The following is a 20379-nucleotide window of genomic DNA, read 5'->3' as shown; positions in this document are numbered from 1 at the left end:
GTGGCCTGAACAAAATGGACGGTGAGCCTGAGGTGGCCATCTTGTAAAATGGCAAACTTGGCCCAAATATCCCAAAACAAACGTGGACCTATCTTTGTCCAACATGTGGTGCTCGAGGACACGTGTGATCTGGATGTGGCTCATGTGGTAACAGGGGAATTTGGCAGAAATAGCAAAAAAAAAAGACTTGGGCCACCTTTGTTTGACAGGTGTTATTACTTACTTACTATTTTGCTATGTAGAAGGAAGGTTTAGTTAAAGGTTCAGTGTGTAGAATTTAGTGACATCTAGTGGTGAAGTGTCATGTTGCAGCTGAACACCCCTCACCTCACCCTCGCCTACCAAACACGATCGAGAACCTGCGGTGGCTTCAGTTGTCGACTCAAAAGGTTTCAGGCTGCTGTAAAAAACATGGCGGCGTCCGTAGAGAGGAACTCCTGATTTCAATATAAAGTATTTAAATATAAAGTATCTAAATATGAAGTATTTCAATTTAAAGGGCCCATTCTAGGGTGAAGAAACACACTAATGAAAACATCACTAGGATTATTTTATATTACATTTCTGCCAGTTGAACCTTTCACCTAAATGTTGATGCGACCATCAGAAATATGAATCAACAGCACATCTTTAGGATCCAGTGAGATCTTGTCTGAATCATCCATGTTGGGGGGGGGGGGGGGGGGGGGACATCTTCCTGCAGCTCATTAAAACAAAGCAAAGACGACATCCCTCACTCCGAGGCTTCCTCTGTGCGCCTGGAGCTTCAAAGTGAGGAGCGCGCTCGGCTCTTTCCGCCTGCGTTCGCCTCCTCATTAAGATTCCTCACTTGTGGGTGTGATGCTGAAAGGATCTCAGGCGCGCCGAGCGGAGACGCGCAGTGTCCCCGTGCGTTCAGGGGAGGAGGAGGAGGAGGAGGAGGAGGAGGAGGCATCAGCTGCCGGCAAGAGGAGAAGAGAAGGAGCGGAAGAAGAGAGAGCAGAGCCACAGAGCAGGCGACCATTCCTCCACTGCTCCCTCCGCTGCGAGGCACCTGCAGATAAAACCGCTCCTCTCCCTGCAGATTGCTGTTTCTGATCCTCCCCCCCCGCCCCCAAAGGCTGAAGCTCTCCAATATGTGTCGGATCTAACGTCTCCGGAGAGAACCAGGAATATCTGACTCCCTTTTGGTGGATGTGGACACCTAAACTGTGGACATGGAGAAGATAGTGAATTTATCCCTCTCGGTTCTGCTGGTTTTATGGGGATGCGCGCTCGGAGGCTCGCCCAGTGTTCAGATCGGTAGGTATCTGTCAGTTCAAAAGGGTGAAAGACGAAGACTTTGATTGGAAAATGTCTTTGTTTTATTATTTTTGGGACATTGTCCAAGTCTAAATGGTATTTTTTTTTTTTATTCCGGTTTCAGGGGGACTCTTTCCAAGGGGCGCGGACCAAGAGTACAGCGCGTTTCGGATAGGGATGGTTCAGTTTGGCACTTCTGAATTCAGATTGACGCCTCACATTGACAATCTGGAAGTGGCGAACAGTTTTGCAGTCACCAATTGTTGTAAGTAAACGTTTTCCTCTTGTTTCTCGAGCTTCCCTGCCAGTGTGCACGCCACCCATGATATATCGATGCCCATATTGTGCTGGTATTCTCATTACGCGCATTTACGCACGAAGGAGATGGAGATGCCTGATCTTAATTCTGTCACCAAACATATGGAGGAGGTGGCGCTGGTGTAGCTGATGGAACAGCATCGTGTGGGCAGGAGGAAAGTTGGTTTCCACAGTAACAGTCAGTCACATCCATCTTCTTTTCATTCCATCAGATTCAGAGATCGATCAGGACTACGCTGCAAAAATATCGACCCAGCAGTCTTAACGATTCTTTATCATGAATCCCCATGAACATCATTTTGTTCTTTGAATAAAACGAGAGGCAGCAGATTCAGAAAACTTCTTTTTCTCACTGGGACAGAAAACCTCGATCTCGTCTTCGCACCACATTGATTAGGTTTTTTTTTGTTCATATAGGATTTGCTGAGGTGGACATTTCTTTTGCAGTGTGCAGCGATGTCACGTCTTCTCCCAGCTCGCGGTGCTCGTCCATCGTTGGCTCCTTTAACGCAGCCAAAGGTTTCCACTGAGGATTAATACATGGGAATGATTTGCAAAACATGTTGGATTATAGTCTTTGACTGAACCTTATCACGACTCTCAGCTGGTCTCACTTCCAACTCCATCATTTACCCCCCCCCCCCCCCCTTCCATCAGACTTCTCTTCACTGATAATCACATGTGATCGATCCCTTCTTCCACCAGAAGGACGGAGATGCTCACTCGTCTTTGTTGCACCAGGAGGTTGTGGGGTCGCTATTTTTAATGTCCACGGCTCCCACATTTCATTAGGCGGTTGCCAGGCGACTACTCCCCTCAACAGTCTCTTAAACATAAATCAAACGCTTCTGATTGGTGCGCATCGGCCCAATCGATTTTCATCACCATATAAAAGCTTCCTGCTCAGTGCGCGCGACAGATCTCATGCACGGTCCTGCCCCACACGCGCGTAATGGACGCACGACATTACGACATCGAATTGGAGTATAGGCTCCGTCTGCGTGTTGAGGCTGAAGAATTTACTGCGTGACATGTGATTTACATGTGATTGACTGACGTGTTTTTTTATATCTTCTGCATGAATATCTTTAACAAGTCCAAACATTTCCAGAAAAGTTTCTTCTGAACTTGTAATCATGTTTAGACACGTAATCTCTGTCTGACACCATCAACATCACAGAAATCTCACCCTGATTATTTCTATTTATCCTTTAATTAACAAAGAAAGATGGAGAGATGTGATATCTCCTGGTCAAGAAAGCAATCGGGCACAGAAACATACAGGAACAATGGTGTCGATGATAACGAGTGTAATGTCTGAAGAAAGGACTTTAATCTATATATTAATTTACTATTAGTTGAGTTTGAGTCGCTCTTTTAAATGCCCTTTGATTGTCTGAGTGTTTTGGCTCATGTCAGCTCAGGGAGTGGATCATCTGAGCCAAAGTCAACACAAAGAGCAGCAGCAGCAGTCGTGGTGATAAAAAGTAAACTCAATCATTTTGAGCCAAATTGGTGTTTTTTAAACTATCACATCATGTTGTTCCTGCCCGTTAAAGCTTCATGCTTCATGCTCACAGACGAGTTCGACAACAGTTTGGTTATTACTCAACAAATGACCACAGGGAAAGAATGAATGTCAGTAGATTTGATTTGTTATATACAACACTGAACATATCTGCGTTTGAACTGGAGTCAGTTAGAAGTCGGAGGCGTGAGGGTGGCTGAGGTGAGGTGGTGGTGGTGGTGGTGGTGGGGAGGGGGATTTGCTTTAAAGCCGGTAGATGGCAGCCTGCCTCACCATCCACCTCCTTCTGTAATTATTGTGTACTAACACCACCACTCTGCCTTTTGTTAAAAAAGCACTTTGTGTGGAGGAGGGACGTCGACGCTGAAGCTTTAGAAGCTGGAGCGTTACAAGCTCAGGGTTCTGGAGGCTTTCTGCTGCGCTCCTCACTCGGTCACCATAGGGAGCTGCTGCTTATTGAGCAGGAGGTGTCAGGTGTGAGCGACGGCCCTGGATCCAGCGAAGGCAGAGTTGTCTTTAATAAAGAGGCGATCACGAAGGAAACATGAAGCCAATGGTTTGAAGTTGAGGACAGAAACAAACGTCTCAAATAAACTACCTGCAGCAGAGAGTTTAGTATAATTTATATTTGAGGAGCACCAGAGGAGCTGGAGCCAATCCCAGCTGAGGTTGGGGGCGAGAGGAGGGCTACGTCCTTTTTAAAAAAAATATATTCTTCCGGGCCGATAAGATACGGTGACATGTTTTAAGCGTGTATGGATCTGTGGCCTGCAGACGTACTGTATCACTGTGGTTGTACTCGGGTCTGAGCGGCCGCAGCAGCACACTCCATCAATGCAGCGTGTCAGAGACAGTGGGAGGGAGGATGATACATTCCTCCGTCAATAACAGTTCATCTGGACGGGCCCGCGTTCGCTGCCAAGACCAAGGGAGTCATTCTCACTGTGTGTGTGTCTGTGTGTGTCTGTGTGTGTCCTCCTGAAGCCATACATTTCTAAGAATCTTGTTAAGACTCAGAATACAGGTCACATGACTAATGCAACTGAAAACACATCATCGCTGTGTTTTGGCATAAACATCCACTTATCAGTTTCCATGAATGTAGAGCGGCTCTTGCACCTTCGTCACCAGTGAAGCTAAACCCCGTCTTCGACAACTTTGTTGAAAAACAACACAACGTCCTCCTCTCCATGTAGACAACACATACCCACTTTTATATGGTTGGGCATCAATGTTCAGATCAACCACCAGTTAACGACAATAGTTTAAGCTCATCCCATCGTGTAAATAAAGATGTACAACGTGTCTCAACTTCCTCCAGTTGCAAAAAATGATAATATCCCAGATATGGGGGCTGCCATCTTGTGTCAATCTGACTCGACCAATCAGGGGTCACCAAACTTATCAAAATAATTAACAAAATAATATGTCGGAAACCATCTTTTAATTATTTAGCGTATAGTCCATGTCCCGTCTGCTAACATAGAGGAGGCATGTACTAAACCCAGCCACCAGGGGGCGATTGCTTTAGCTTCACTTTTGGGAGCCACCACATTGTCCATCTTTATATCCGGGCTACGGTTTATCTACAGTGGGACTCGACGTGTGACACTGTAAACCTGTGTGTGTGTGTGTCTCCAATTCAAACTTAATTTTCTGCTTTAGCACCGATGCTCTTATTTCTGACCCCCCTTCCTCCTCAGACCACTCCTCCTCCTCCTCCTCCTCCTCCTCCTCCTCCTCCTCCTCTCACACCCACAGAGGTCACTGACACCTCTCCCACGATTTAACACTTCAAAGTCCCGGTTGGTCGCGGTTGAATCACGTCACACTGTGATTTCATGCTTCCTCACCGACCACGTTTGGTGCAGTGGAGCATTGGTTATAGCCAATATACTGTTCACACTTAATTAAGAGCATCCTCCATTTTCAGAGGGAGCTGTGAAATATTAAATAGGCCTGGGAGCTGGCTGGTCAGAGAATGAGGCTAAAGAACCCTCTGTGGAACTTGCCCTGAATAAGCCCACAACCAAGTCCTCATCGCTCTGTCCTCAAAAAACACGGGACTGACATGGCATCAGTTAACAAGTGGGACAAGAGTCAAAGTGTCTCAGCTGGAGGTCGTCCTCCAAGGCAGGTGGATGAAGATGTGTCCGTGCCATAAGTCTGTCAGGGAGATTTTGTCCTCCGGCAAAGATTGGAGAGAGCGTCGGCTCATTTAGAAAGAAAGAGAAGGGAAAGTGAAATTTCACAGGATTGGTTCAAATTAAGAAAATCACCTGGGTTTGACGGTAAATCACTACAAATTGATTTCATATCAAAAATGCATCAAACCTTAAAGAGCTCCTTTAGACCGAAGCATTTTGATCTTGTCCGTATATATGAGAACATGAATCAAACACGAGACTATTGATTATTTTATTCATCAAACCAATAACTCAAGCTCCAGCACAGATGTTAAAAGCTGTCGGAGGAAGTATGGAACTCATTAAATTGGATTGTACGATGCAGATATTCATGCCCAGATGGACGGTCCCATCCTTAACTTCAGCAAACATGTCGCACAGAAGTTTTCATATCTTTAGTCAGTTGTGTTTTAGTCCATCTTTCATTCATTCAATTCACTGTGAATAGATTTCCGTCTAAAGCCGACCTGCTTGTTCTCAGCGTTCCTGCATCAGTGCCACAAGAAGACGCAGTTCTTTGCATTCCTTTGGATTTGCAAGTAAAGATCCTGCACAGATTAGCTGCACAGATCCTTATGATGAAAACATGTAACCAAGGCTTTATCCTCGGCTCTTTATCTCGATGTCCCCTCTCGTATCTTTCATCTGAAAACTAGAAACAACTCGTTCAGTTTCCTGAAGCGTTCTGTTTTATTATCACGCTATAAAAGCTCGTGCAGTGACATCGACGCCAAAAGCGCAGTTCGGCCGTTGCTGTGACGGAGGCGAAATCAATCAACGGTCAGCTACTGTGGCGTGGAGACACGGGGCGGCGTGAATAATTACAGATCAGCTGTCTCTGCCGTCCACTGTTCATCAGTGAAGAGATGAAGAACATCCATCTGACGTCCGAGGCTGTGTTCAGTTGAGTGAGGAGCATCGTACACAAGCTTATCTAGGTGTTTGTGTTCATGCACAGCTGACTTGGCTTAATGATTTACTGAAACACACTCAGGGACATTTTCTTTAAAGGTTGCACATATTTGGCAAAGAATTGAATTGTTGGATTTTGATTTTGCTTTGGATTAAATTTTTCTCTAAATCAGTAGATGGAGTTTGAATAAATGTCAAGTAGATAAAAAAAAGCTGTTTGCAGAAATCTGGGAACTGTTTCGTGTTGGTCTTTATGACTTCTGATGTTTGTCTCGACTTGAAGTAGAATGAACTCATTCCCAGAGGAGATTCTGTCCATCACATCATCACGGTGGTTCAGATTTGATCCGGTTTCCTTGTCCGCTCTTACAGGATGTTCCTGTTGAACTTCTTCGTGTTTGAATGTGTGTGTGAGGGAAAGATGAAGAAAGATAGTCAATGAAAGTCAGAGGACAGAGTCCGCAGTCTTTACAGTGTGATGAGCAGAGTAAAAGAGCAGGGACAAGTGTCCATGTGCTGCTGTTGTAATGTTTTGTCTCACTGAGCAAAATGTACGAGCGAGTGAAAAGGGCAGGAGGACTCTGGGTAAAGGCTCTTTTGACTTCGACGACGCTGTATTTAAAATGTTACAGAACAAACTGTATTCGAAGATGGACGACGTGACGGCTCCCCAAAAAATGAAGCCAAAACATCTGGATCACCTCCTGGTGGCCACATATAACAATCCCTGCCTCCTCCATGTTAGTTAATGGGTCATGGACCAAAGTAAATTGTTTTTCAGTTGTTGCGGTAGGTGAAACTTGGCTCCTGGATTTGGGATATTTTGGCTTCACTTGTGCACAGAGGAGCTTGTCCCTCTTTATTTACGGTCATTGATACGAGCAGTGACATCTTAAATACACAAATATACAAAACCCACGGCTGTATAACCTGATTCTGTGAAACACTGACTCCAGTCCGAACCTTCTTCACCTCTAAAACCTACACCGTCATTTCCACAAGCAGCTCAGTAAATCAACATGGACGACTGATCAACACATTCCCTCCCTGCTCTTTTCATTTATCCCCGTCTCTTCACCGGAGCTCGGTTTGTCCTCTTCATTCACACCTCTGGTCCACTTGAATCATTTCTTTATATTATCAGGAGGTCTGTGAGGCGCAGACGAAGCCGTTGTACTCTGGTAAAGACTTATTTTCCCCTGATGGTCGACCTGCTCCGACGAAAGGCCTCATGTGGAGCGTGGCCAACACATCTCAGCAGCTGTTAGCTCGTCAGTTGTTTTCTATAATCACTCAAAATCTTTATATCACAGTGTCCCGATTTCCTGCCAATAATATCTAAAAAATAAACATTTACAGAGAAAACTTTATTTACATGTGGATATTTTGTGATGATTATCTAATTCCAGTTTTAATTGCTGACTTTGTTTCACGTGGACAGTTTCATGGATGATACGGCAAATTCACCTTCAAACGTTTTCCATCTGCTTTTCTCGTTTGTCAATAATGGAGAAATTCAGCCGAGTCTAGAAGGAAGTGAAATCGTTTCCTCTTTTTTTTTTTCTTGATTTAAATTCTAAAATATATTTTTTACTTTAAAAAAACTGTGACAACAAAGGGGCGTGTAGATTTAAAACCAGTTTGTAGAAGGACTGACCACAAGGACGGCCAAGTGTGTTATAGCTGCCAAAAAAGACGTTCAAGGGACAATGACCTGGACAATTAGAAACAGATTAGAAGAAGAAAGAAGGAACACAGTGAGTCAGGGTGAGAGGGGGGGGGAGGTTTGTATGCACAAAAGGAAAGTCAGCAACTGTGTCCCCAGGCGGGCGATATCTTTGTGTACGACAGGTGTCTGAAGGAGACGCAAGCATATACACACGGCAGAATATATTCAGCAGGAGACGAGCAGTCAGAGTGTAACGATGCAACAGGCCACTCCGGACTGTCCCCAGCCGTCTGCTCCTATTTCAACACTGTCACACTGAAGTTAGAGAAGACGCTGCTGCAGTGGACAGGAGCGAGGCTGCTCATACACAGACGGGTGCAGAGCAGAGACCGGACAGAAAGTCAGGCCAATGAGAAAAAGAACCTGAAACTTGTGTTTTCTCTCAGATGACGAGCAGAGGGCGACGCCACCGGTTGTAAAACATTCAGATAGACGTCCATGAGAAGAGCCTGCGTCTCACTTGATTTAAAATATTAGAAATCGTTTCCATAGTTAGTTATGGGTTCTAATGGATTCAAACAACAAGAGTTGAGGACAAAATGTCAAACTTCAAATCGTCAGTTCACAAACCTCTTGGTTCAGAGTTGGGACGACTGTGGAAGTCGAGTTCTGCACAAACATTTCAAAATGGCACAAAAGGCCTCTCATCTGTTTAGCAGCTCCCCCCCCCCCCCCCACTGTGATAAAACAGCAGGAGAAATGCTGGGGCGGGACGGGGGGGGGGGGGGGGGGGGGGGGGGGGAGCTGCATAAATTATCTGACACTTTCTTTCAGCATTTGCTCGACAGAAGGAAGTTCCACTAATGGCACCACATCCAATAACGTGCATCCCTCTGCCGACCTATTGTTCTCTCCCAGTTCTGCTCCAAATAAACCCCAGAGGTTTTCATCACGCTGTTGTTATCGACCTATATATAAATGTATACAAATGCCTCCACTACGTTTTATATGTTCATCATTTGATTTTAACGTTATTTGTTTAGCGTTAGCGTAGTGAAACACGAAGTTCAGCCGAGCATGATGGGGCTGTCATGTTTTGAATCTCAGAATGGTATTTATTAAGATACAGTTATTTAACTCTGTTGACACTTTATAGTTTGACCGAATTTCATCAGTTCATCGGTTGTTGCAGAGATTGTTTCTTCATGCGAGAGGAAAAGTGAATGAACTAGCAAACATACGTGTGGTTAATATTCCTGAGCAGTCGTGGTGAAAAGAAACATTGACGAGTAGTTTCACATGTTAAATGAAGCTTCCACTAAACCTCCTCGGAACCTGGACTTTGCTGCTCCGTTGACTTCGTAATGGTTTGGTCAATTTTCTGCTTCATCGTTTTACCCGAGGACACTTGGGGATGAGGACTAGAGGAGCCGAACCACCAACCTTTTGCTTGGTGGACGACCCGCTCTACCACCCGGAGTCGCAGCCACCCTCAGTGGGACTCAACAATGATCCCATCCATCAAGATTGAAACCCAGTCGTAATCCTCAGTTCCTACTGTGTTACTATCACAACTGCATGCACGGCTGTGCCATACACGGTTTTTACATCCAAGCACGTTTAGTCTGAGCATGTGTCGGGGGGGTGTTATTCACTGTTCTATCATGTAACAAATTCTGTTCCGTGTCGCGTCTGCACAGCAAAACATCTTCTGTGGAAGAGCGCTGTTTGTCTAAAAAAAAAAAAAAAAAAAAAAAGATTTGCATGAAAATCCCTCACAGAAAGGAAGGAAGCATCAAATCCCATGAGAGCTGGAGCTGCAACCTCAATCTCACTTTCTAATGCTCGTTTTATTCTGTTAAACCGAGGCCTCCGCAGGGTCACCGCGCTGTTTGCTTCCTTTTGAAGTAAGAACATTTGGTAATCTCCATCTCTTCCTGCGAGCCTCTTTGGCTGGCGTTGGTTCAGAGTGTGTGAGCGCCGGCAGACACTCAATGTCAAAAGTGTATTTTAAATAGTGGATGAGCAACGAAGTCGGAGGAGACGCCGTCTTGGTCGCCGCAGGATTTGTCATGCTAACGACGGCGTGCAACCTGTCACCTGCTTTTTGACTTCCACATACTGTATCTTTAATTATGCTGTTAATGTAGTATAGTGTGGTTTAAAGCCCATTATCGTATAGTACTGTAAAAAAAAGTACTGTAGCCTCAAGCATAGTATAGTAGCCTGTTATATAACTGTATTGTATAGTAGCACAGTGTAGAAGTAGCCTATAGCATTGTAACCTATAGTATTGTATAGCATAGCACGCTATCGTAAACCATAGTATAGTAGCCTAAAGTACAATATTGTGTTGTTATATATATAACATAGAATAGTGACCTATAGTATTTGTTTAATTCTCATTATTGGCCTTTATTTCCCGAAAACAATATACTTGTAATATTATGATCTTAGTTCCTCAAAGTTAAGAATATTAAGACAAAATCTTTTTCTTCAAGTTTGTAACATGAATCATGTCATTAGTTATAACATTGGGTCATTTTCATGTACTTCCTGATTGGTTGCAGGATGAGTACTGTGGTTTTACGGGTAGTGTGTACGATAAGAGAATATTCTCCATCAGGTTTGATGCTGGTTTCACCTCCTGACTGAAACGATTATAAGAGAAATGATGGATACTCGATTAAATAACGGTCAGGGACAGAGACGTGAACTGAAGGTCACAGAAAAGGGGGACGAGTCGGGGGGTCAAATGGGACTGGTCAGCTGATGAGGGACTTAAGGTCGTGTTGTTCAACCCTGCGAGTGGAGAGGTGACGCTTCGGTGACGGGCTCCGTCATTTCCTCTAATGAGAGCGAGAGAGGAGGAAAAACAGGGAAATGATTGGTTTCAGTGCATCTACACCGAGGACTCAAACATAACGTTCAGTTCACTCGTGATATTCGAGTATCGTTGAACAGGAGCTATCAAGCACATGATCATGTGCACTAATGCCTCTTCTCTTTGCTTCACCTCTCTGAGTTGATCCCTGCTCGTCTCCAGCAAACACTGCCTGTCTGGTTGCCATGGCAGCTGCTCCCTCGGATGCCGGATGAAGCCGTGTTTTGAGAGATGTAACTAATTTTGCTCTGGCAGGTTCCAGGATCATTAGGACATAGAACGCCAGCTCTCCGAGCTCTGCTTTGGTATTTCCACCAAAGGTCAGGGGACACAAAATATTGTTTTATTACAGGAGGCAGATGGAATTTGAACAAAGTAGCCGTGTGTGATGTATGGGCCCAGCTTCGCCAAATCAATACGGCTGAAGAATTCTGTGTTGTGCTGCTCGGGATGAATTAGTGTGCTTGTGCACAGCAGCACTACACGGAGCTTCCCTCTGCTCACATTTAAGACCTGGAACGTGTTTCATAGAGAAATATTTTTAAAAACATGATCATGAATACTGCGAGCGCTGCCACATGTTTGGTAAATCAAAATGTTTGAGTATCTAAAGTTGATGCTGAGAAGTGAAATGGAAAACGTTATTTTACTGTTGGCATCTCCGAAGGCTCACAGACGCACGCCTACACATTGTGAATGTGCGGGATACATTCAGGGAGCAAGACGTTCGGACTCGAAGCCTTGTTTCCTTTTCTAGTTGATCATTTACGTCGGGTCGGGCTTTGGTTGCTCGAAGTCCGTGTGGAGAGCGAGAGGTGGAGCCCCGGATTATTCACTGTAAAAGGAAAACGTATCAGTGTTTGTGTGGAGAATTGTGTTTAACCAGTGTGTAAAGAGTGCACAGTGAATGGAAGATGGAGTCTCAGCCTGGGGAGATGGATCTGTGGTGGACACACACTCCGACATGAATACGTACAAGATCGATCGTCCGACCCCTGATCCTCGAACTAATTCCACCTCACACACCTTTCTGTGTCTGTCGTTGAGGATTCTGTAGAATCTTTTTAAATTCTTATCTTCATCTTTATATAGTTGCTGGACTTTTCCTTAAATGTTTGCCTCAATTAGTCTCATTGAATTAATGAGGGACATGGCGTCACGTACAAACGTTGTGAAGAGGTAAGTGGTGTAGCCACAGTATTAAATCTGCTCGGTTAATAACTGAGCTTTTCAGTCTCTGACTGAGATATTGCGGCCGCCGTTCAGCGATCGCACACTGAGCCTTCAGTATTGAGGGTATTCATCGGTTTCTGTTCTCGGGGAAACCTACATCCTCCATCCACGGCCGTCAGAAAGCCTCCAGGAAACAGGTCAGTGAACAAAGGGAGAGGGGGGGGGGAGAGAAAGGAGTCGGGGAGACGAGGTGGGAGGAGGGGAGTGGAAGTTGATAGGAACTGAGCTGTACTGTTCTACCAGAGACCAGCTGCCGGAAGAGCTGCTCAAAGGCAGACAAAAACACTTCCCAGTGCCTGGCCGGGCCGCTGACACCTCCCAGAAGTCCTCCTATCGGCCACTCAAGAATCAGACTGAGAGCTGTCGCCCCGGCAATGGCCCCCAGTGCTGCGATGCATGTTTGCCATTTCATTTAGCCGATGAAAGAATATCATTAAGAGTTAAAATACAGAGGAAACAAGAGTCACCGTGGAGGGGAAAAGAAAAACGACATTTAAAGCTTCAACACTATGAAATGAAGTATTTTCTTCTGGGGAGAGAGAGAGAGAGAGAGAACATGGCTGAAATATGTTTCCCTGTCAACCGTCGACAGAGCGAATGAAACCAGATAGAGTCTTTATGAGCTGCAGACAGAGCTGTTAGATTCAGCCCACGCTCCATAAATCAGATTGGTTGCTGATAAGTATTTTTGCTGCAGCCAGGTTGAGTCTTTCTTCAAGTCCGAGGGAATCTTGTGAATCTGCAGGATGAAGCGTGTTTTAATTGAGACGGGCAGAAAAGACGAACGGTCTTTAAATGGTTCTTGTGTCGGAGACTCAGGACTGTCTCTGTCCGTTTTCTATTTTCTGAGGCACAGTGATAAGGATTCAAACGCTGAAGAAGCGAGTCTGAGATTACAAGAGCATTTATAGAAGACGGTTCTAGCTGCACCTATAACAGGGATGTGAAAATTATGGTTTTAATATACAAGCAGTGTAATTCACAGTCGTGTTGATGAAGATGAGGAGCAGTTCTCGAGCATTAAGCTTTTATAACATCACTCACTGATCACTAAACAGGGAGTTCAACATTCTGTAGTGGTGTCTGAATGTTTAGATTTTCATACCCTGTATAGTGCATTTATTGTTTCCCATAATGCATCATGAAAAATGGTGTACAACCGATGGTCAGTAGCCGAGCAACATGTACCATCATGCATCCTGTCGTATAAATGTAAATATGTGCAGAGCGACACAGGAAACCAGTTTGTTTCCACGTTTGAAATGGTCACTCATGTTTGTGTGAAATAAATATTTAAAATTAGCTTGGGTGTTTTGCTGAATAATCAGTCTGCACAATAATTTGTCACTTTACATTTGGATGCAGAGGTGGAAGGAGAATGCTATGTTGTTGGTTGGCTTTAGAAAGACTGTGCTTAAACACTGAGGACTCGTTTTTCCTGTCAACTTGTTTTTGCCTCGAATAATCGGCAACAAATGTTTTTCCGCCATCTTAAAAAGTGTTGAGTTGCAGAAGCGACAGCCTGAACATCGAGGTGGAAGCTAGAAATCTCACATAAACCTACAGATAGTCCAGTTTTTGGGAGACGTACACCTACAAGGTCAAAATCTGGGCTTGCAGCAAGTGACAAACGTGCTCAGGTTGCTCTGACAGGAGTGTTGGCTTAACGCTGCCTTACTTACCGCTGACGGATCCGTTTAACATAAAAGCCCTGAAGTCCCGAGGCTTTTTCTCTGCAGTGAGAACAAAGTGTCGGAGAGGACGAGATATCTAACAGGCACTTCTGTTCGCTGTGACTGGACAGCTGAGGGTCTTCACTACAGTGACTGTGTGTGTGTGCGTCATAATTAAACCTACTTTGAATAAAATAATGATTTAATTGTCATCAAACCTTCGTGTGTGAATCTTCACGTTGACGGTGTGAAATGTAAATGTTTTATCTGCAGGTCATTTAGACCGAGTCCACGTTTGATCAGCGACAGTAGAGTAAACATTGGTGCAGTGGTGTCTTTGGCGCCAGAGTGGTGAAAACGAGGTCAGTTAATTGGGACGGCTAAATATATTTCAACAGGGTACACCTTCTCCTCGGAAGGTGAAACACGGTGCCACAGTGGCTGCTGGGACGGATTTAACATCCTCGTGATAATGAGCTGATTAAAGGCTTCTGATGACCACAGAGCGTCTGACTGCCCAAATATTTGCAGCTGAAAAATAAATATGAAAGTGTGTTTTCCAGAACGGAGCCATTATCCAACAAAATAAACATCATATCTGCTCCAACGAGCAGCAGCTTCATTCGCTGTGGAGGGTAACAGGCCTTTATCTCAACCAGTGTAAGTGGTCGTATTCTAACATTACAGTTGATGGTTAACGCTGTGAAAACAAACTTTAACATCTCAAATTAAAAGCCTTCTTGTAATTCAGAGGACAGAAATTCAATGCTTCTTTTATTGTGAAATATTGCACATGCAGTTGAGATCATGAGACCACAATGACCTAAAAAGATAATTTATCTATAACTTGGTTGAGTAGCCAAATCCAGAACAACTTAATTAAATGTACACGTTTTATAAAAATGAATAAATGTCTTCACTGCTAATGCCTCAATCTTTTAACTATACTTTATCTTTGTGCAAAGTTTACTTCCCCTTGAATGAGAGGAGGCACTTGTTGATGATCTCTGTTGGATTTTGGGAATTTAACTTGTAAAAGTGCCAAAATGTTGATGAAGGATATATGGAACATTCAGGCATGTGTTGAACTTCAAGATCAGGAAACAAATAAGAAGGATCATAAAGTTTTTGTGGATTCTGTCGCGGTGTTGGATACAGCACATTTGAATGTGCTGCAGGCGGAGACGTGACGGGACTTTTCTTTATGTAAATCTCAAAGCAGTTATGATCTTTGCAACTGCTCCGGTGCATAAAGAGCTGCTTTACTTTCACAAAAGCTCTTTTCCTCCCATTTTTAAACGCAGGTGAGTAAATCCAATATCCACAGTAATGAGGATAATGAGCCCTTGCTCCTGCTCTACACCATTTATTCCTAGAACTATATGTCAACATGCTCGTTTCTTTCACATCGCTGGCTGAGAAGAGGAATTTTAACACCCGCTCACACGCCCACGACCGAACGCAGACAAACCGTGCACCGGCACACATACAAACAGGGTTGAGCGCTACGCACTATTGTCTGCAACAACAATGTTAGGATTACAAATTCCCAAATCGACACTGTTTATCTCACTCGAACATTCCCCAGATTAAGAGAGCTGCAGTTTTTTTTTTTTCATTTTATCTTTTTTAACAGAACGATACTGAATTTAAATAATATCACAATTTACAGACATCAAGAAAAAACATATATATTTTTGAACATTTTGCCCCCCCCCCCCTTCAACACAAAGATTTACCCGGTCTTTCAGTTCTCTGTTCGTTGTGGGATTTCTGAGAGTGAAAAACTCCCTGGTTTCATTGAAAAGCAGTCGGATGTGACAGAGGCTTAATGGCTTTTTCCACAATCCTTACTGTTTCTGAGGGTTTCTGTTTGTGGCTGGCTTTTCTTCTGTAATTAAACATTTCTGAATTCCTTACCGAGGAAGCTCATGCAGACGTCTGCACACATTTTAAAGATCCATTTTGCTCTTCTTTCTTTTGCCGTCTGTGAGCGGCGGCGGCGGCGGCTGCACGGAAGAGTTGTTTCTGGATGTGAATTATCATTTTTTGGTAATGAAGTAACATGTTGTCAAAGTGTTTCACTCTGGCATAAGCTGCGGCACAGTCATGGGGATCTCCAGTCTCCTAGCATGAGCTCAAAGAGTTTTAATCCCGGGCAAACTCAGCGAGCTGCAGCGGCGAGAGAGTGTCTGCACCGAAAGCTTTAGAAACATGACAATACGCTGACGTGACACGGAGCGACTCTACAGCTGTATTAGCTTCAGGGGGTGGCTCTAGTACACGGTATATTTATTCTGTTCTGTGATACGATCTTTGTTGTTTCTTCCAAAAAAAAAGCAAACGTCAGCCTTGCGAGGCGGAGAGAGAAGTGGCTCATTCTCAGGGCTTTGCAGCTCAAAGTGACAAACTTGCAAAGAAATGGCGTCTCTGTCATCACGAGCTGTGTGGAGTTTGTGTGGTTTTTTCTCCGGCTTCCTCTGACGGTCCACAGACGAGCAGATGGCCGTTGGGTTCATTTGAGACTCTTCTGTTATTGTCTGTAGGTATGAATGTGTGTGAATGGTTCCTGCAACACGCTGTCCAGACATTACCTCACCTCTCGCCCAATATCTCCAGCTCCCCCCCCTCGCAACCCTCCAGAGGATAAGTGGGATAATGGATGGATTTGTTCTTTCATTCTGAAAATCTGAAATAATGAAAGAAGCTGAGGAATCCAGTTCGACACAATGGATAAGCACGTGTGGTTTGTTTAGAACTGGGCCCAGGATTCGAACATTGTCCAACAGCCTCGTATCCGTTTTTATCTTTTACTCTTGAAAAGATTTGTAAATTTCAAGATTTTAGAGCTGCGTGATGTCATTTCCTGGTAATTACGTCTCTGAACTGGTTCATAAAGTCGTCATGAATATAAAACTTAAATCAGATGGAAGGGAAGTTATTGTGTCCGGTGTCAGCTCCCGTCCTACAGATTGTTTAGTTTCTCTTTTCCGAGGGATGTTTTTATCCTTTTTCACTGAATTTGCACAAAAATCATTTTCCAGTTAACGGACGACACGTGGCGTCTTTTAACTCTCGGTGAGATGTGAGTGAGATTAGATGGGTGAGGTCTGATCGGTGGAGTCACCACTGGCCACTGTCATCTGCTGAAGAGATTAGAACCAGTTCCAGACACTGATGGAACGCCCTGGATGGCCGGTCTCAGGTGGCTGTGACCAACATTTAATTGTGCGAGTTGATGGATCGTTTAAGATTTTGGAAGCGCTCGCGTGCTGGCAGGAGATGAAAGCTGGCCCCACCCCCGCTTATTTTAGGCCTCTGCGTGTTGTGGAGGCTTGAGACGTAAAAGACAGTGGGGGCGTCAGTCGCCTCGATGAAACTGCATGGGGAAGCGATCTTTTGATTACTGGGTGGATGGTTTGAAGCGTCTCGACTGAGGAGAGAGCTTGAGTTTAAAGTGAATGGTTAACTCTCTCACTGACTCGTCCCTTTATGAGTAAAGCAGCAAACTCTTCTAACACTTTGTCTGTCTCTGTCTTCTGTCTTAAAAAAAGAAGCCGTTACATGAACTGAAAACTTGTTCTTTATTAAGGAGCCAATTAGCCCCTGATGATCATGTTCACTGTGTGAGAGAAGCTTTCTCTCCTGGTGTTAGCATTTAATCTCGTATCTAATTTAATTTTTATTATCCAAGTAATTCGTTGCAGAGGAAAACTTGGAAATGTCCATCGTGTGTGAGACATAAAGGAAATAAAAGCTTCAAAACAACAGTTTGTCAGAGCTCCTTCAACTTCAATTCTGTTTTTGGAGACAGGAGATTCTAGTTTAGGTTCTTCAGCAGGGACATATTTTTGACGATGGACAAAGAACTATTATCTTTAACATTTCCCGTTTTTCTGGACGTTCTTTATTTCGCCTTTTTCAGTCTTAATGTTTCCATTTCATCGAGACGAGCTGCAGCGGCCTGTGGCACGATGCCGACAGTACTTACATGAATTCCATTTCCCTTTGTCAGCAGGTCATCCCAGTTATACTGTGGAAGAGGAAATGACTCATTAGATGAATGACTTTGGAGTCCACATATGTCCGAGTCAATAAGCCTGATTAACTTACATTTGATCAATACACATTTACAAGTAACATGCCAATCTGCTGACCCCGGTACAATGTTTGAGAAACGGCCTGCAGCCTCAGGATTACTTCGACGCTCGGCGCCGTGTTTACCTGCAGCCACACTGCCGCTTCCTGCTCCGTGCATAATGAATGTTAGAGGCCAGCAGAGGGTCCGGGGCCTCCCGGGCAGGGGCCATGAATTATTGAACAAAGGTGGACTTGCAAAGTCAACAGTATGATGGTGTAATGGGAATAATCTATCCATTTTAAAATGATGGCTGCATATTGTATAATTATCATAAGAAATGCAAGTTTAATGTGAAGCTGTATGAACCTACAGTGAAGAGTAGCACAGTTTATTTACGATGTTTTCAGACATGAACTCTGGAAAACGGAATCGAACGTATTCTTTCACATGTGAAGAATGCAGCAGGAGCTGTGGCCTCTGGGTAGAGCCACGGAAATCAGATGTTTTTGTTTCCAGCCCATCAACCCCAGCGTCCGCTCTTATTACCCAGAGCTCTAACATCTCATAAACACACACGTGTACAGATTGCATGGTTAAAAGAAGTTTTATTCTCATGGGAGAAGCCTGGAATGGTTTCAAACAGGAGATGTGGTGGAGCACAAATGACCCATATGATGATCCCATACTCAACACCGCTTCCTCCCACTGTCTCATAGAACAGCTCATAAAAGTTTCACACGGTAACTGGTGCTCAGTGGATCCTTCACTGTTGAATACAAGCAGTCCCCCGGCGGAGGTTATGGAAAGCCGTCCATTCATCAGCTGAAAGAGAAACGGTGGAAAGACGTCCCTCAGTAGCTAATGTGCACTAAAGGGTCGTAATAAAGATCTCGGTTGTGGAGTTACGGCAGCGCGTTGTTCGTGGAGACATGTGATCAGAACCTCGACCCACCAAACATAACGTTCCTCTTTCCTCTGTTTCAGTCTGTTCACAGTTCTCCAGGGGAGTGTACGCCATTTTCGGATTCTACGACAAAAAGTCCGTCAACACAATCACGTCGTTCTGCGGGACGCTCCACGTGTCGTTCATCACGCCCAGCTTCCCCCTGGACGGGAATCAGCAGTTCATCATCCAGATGAGACCTGACATCAAGGGACCCCTGCTCAGCCTGATCGAGTACTACAAGTGGGACAAGTTCGCCTACCTGTACGACAGCGATCGAGGTAAGACGTGTACCCTGTTCTCTAAACCAGCAAACAAGTCTCCAGTTCTGATTCATCAAAAGTCCCCTGGCGTCTTGAAATTGGAAGGTGGATTGGGAGATAACGGCTAAATTGTGTGTAGATAAAATCATTTCTTAGATTCTGTTGTCACTGATACCGAGTTGAATTTCTGCAGAAGCAGTGTCGAACTGTTTTATTAAACCCACTGTGGGCGTGAAGCGCCGGTGAGGTAAAGGTCGTTTTGGTTCATGACAAACAGCTTGCCACATACAATCATCTCTCGCACCTCCAGTGTTTGAGAGAGAGAGAGCGTTACGTAACATCAAGGGGAGGAGAGAGGTGGTCAGCGTGGACACTGTCGAGGTGGTGAGCCCTGCGGCCGCGGACTTCCTCTCTCTCTCTCTCGCTCGCTGCAGAGGCAGAATCTGTTTCCGTTATGTGTTTGTGATTCGACCTTTCTGACTCGGCAGAAAAGTTGCATCTGGCTTCACATCTCAAACATCGTCCATCTGTCGGTATTTAAACGTTGCCGTGTTCCTGGCCCGATCACCTTATGATGAGCGAATGTCTAATCCGATGCTGTTTCCAGTCTCCGTGGTGTTTTAATCAACGCAGCTGTCCACACAGGACACATGATAAATTGGATTTGCTTCACTTCTGTTAACGCAGCCTGGAATACAGAATGGGATCTGTCATCGGCTTCACTTCGTGTCTTCAATATCAATTTAAAGGATATTTTTGGGAGGCTGTGTGCGCTATATCACACTCAAGTTCCAAAATATTGATATTTACCAAACAATGACACCATGATAAAATGTTTCTAATAATATAAATACTGCCTCTGAAACGTTCTGGATTGGACCCGTGATGTGTAAAGATTTAAACATATCAGAAATTGAAATAGTTTTCCAGTGTTTGAAGGTTTGTTGAGTGTGTATGTTCTTGTTCCGCTTCACAATCAACACCTTCACAGCAGGGAGCTGCCGGAGTCTCGGCACCGTTGACCTGCGGGTCAGTGGTGCTGAAGAGACACACACTCAGGTAGTTAGAGGGTTCAAACTGGTGACTCTCAGGTGAAACGCTCCACCTCCTCGAGCCTCCTGGTGTCACTCGGTCTGACAAACTTTGATTTGTGTGCATGATTAAGGATTTCAGCCGTTTGTCATCCTGCTCGTTAAATAAACGCACAAATCATTAAAATGGCTGCGATCTTATGGGATGTGTGCACCTGCAGTCCTGGCTGAGATCATGGGATGAATTTATGCGAGGGAGTCAAAATGAAAAATGATCCACCCTCCCACTGTAATATCCAGACTTACTTCATATTCAAATCTATTCTGTCTCCGTACTCCCTGATCCCTTTCATCGCTGATTCTTTTCTACTCAACAC

General features: G+C 44.5%; 1 protein-coding gene across 5 annotated transcripts in view; it reads left to right on the top strand.

The window, feature by feature from the left end:
• The first annotated feature begins 765 nt into the window (after positions 1 to 765).
• The window catches only part of gria2b (glutamate receptor, ionotropic, AMPA 2b), a 38138-nt gene continuing 18524 nt past the window's right edge, over positions 766 to 20379 (top strand). The window contains exons 1-3 of one of the 5 annotated variants that reach the window (XM_069531489.1): positions 766 to 1281; positions 1406 to 1546; positions 18750 to 18989. In XM_069531489.1, the coding sequence (XP_069387590.1) occupies positions 1197 to 1281; positions 1406 to 1546; positions 18750 to 18989 (466 nt within the window). In that variant the 5' untranslated portion in view covers positions 766 to 1196. The remainder of the gene's footprint in view (positions 1282 to 1405; positions 1547 to 18749; positions 18990 to 20379) is intronic. The other 4 variants (XM_069531488.1, XM_069531487.1, XM_069531486.1 and 1 more) reach the window with 4 other exon arrangements.

The sequence above is a fragment of the Paralichthys olivaceus genome, chromosome 9 (assembly GCF_024713975.1).
Source record: "Paralichthys olivaceus isolate ysfri-2021 chromosome 9, ASM2471397v2, whole genome shotgun sequence".
NCBI classification, from domain to species: Eukaryota; Metazoa; Chordata; class Actinopteri; order Pleuronectiformes; family Paralichthyidae; genus Paralichthys; species Paralichthys olivaceus.
Note: the sequence above shows the minus strand (reverse complement) of the source record. Positions and strands in the feature narration are given on the sequence as shown.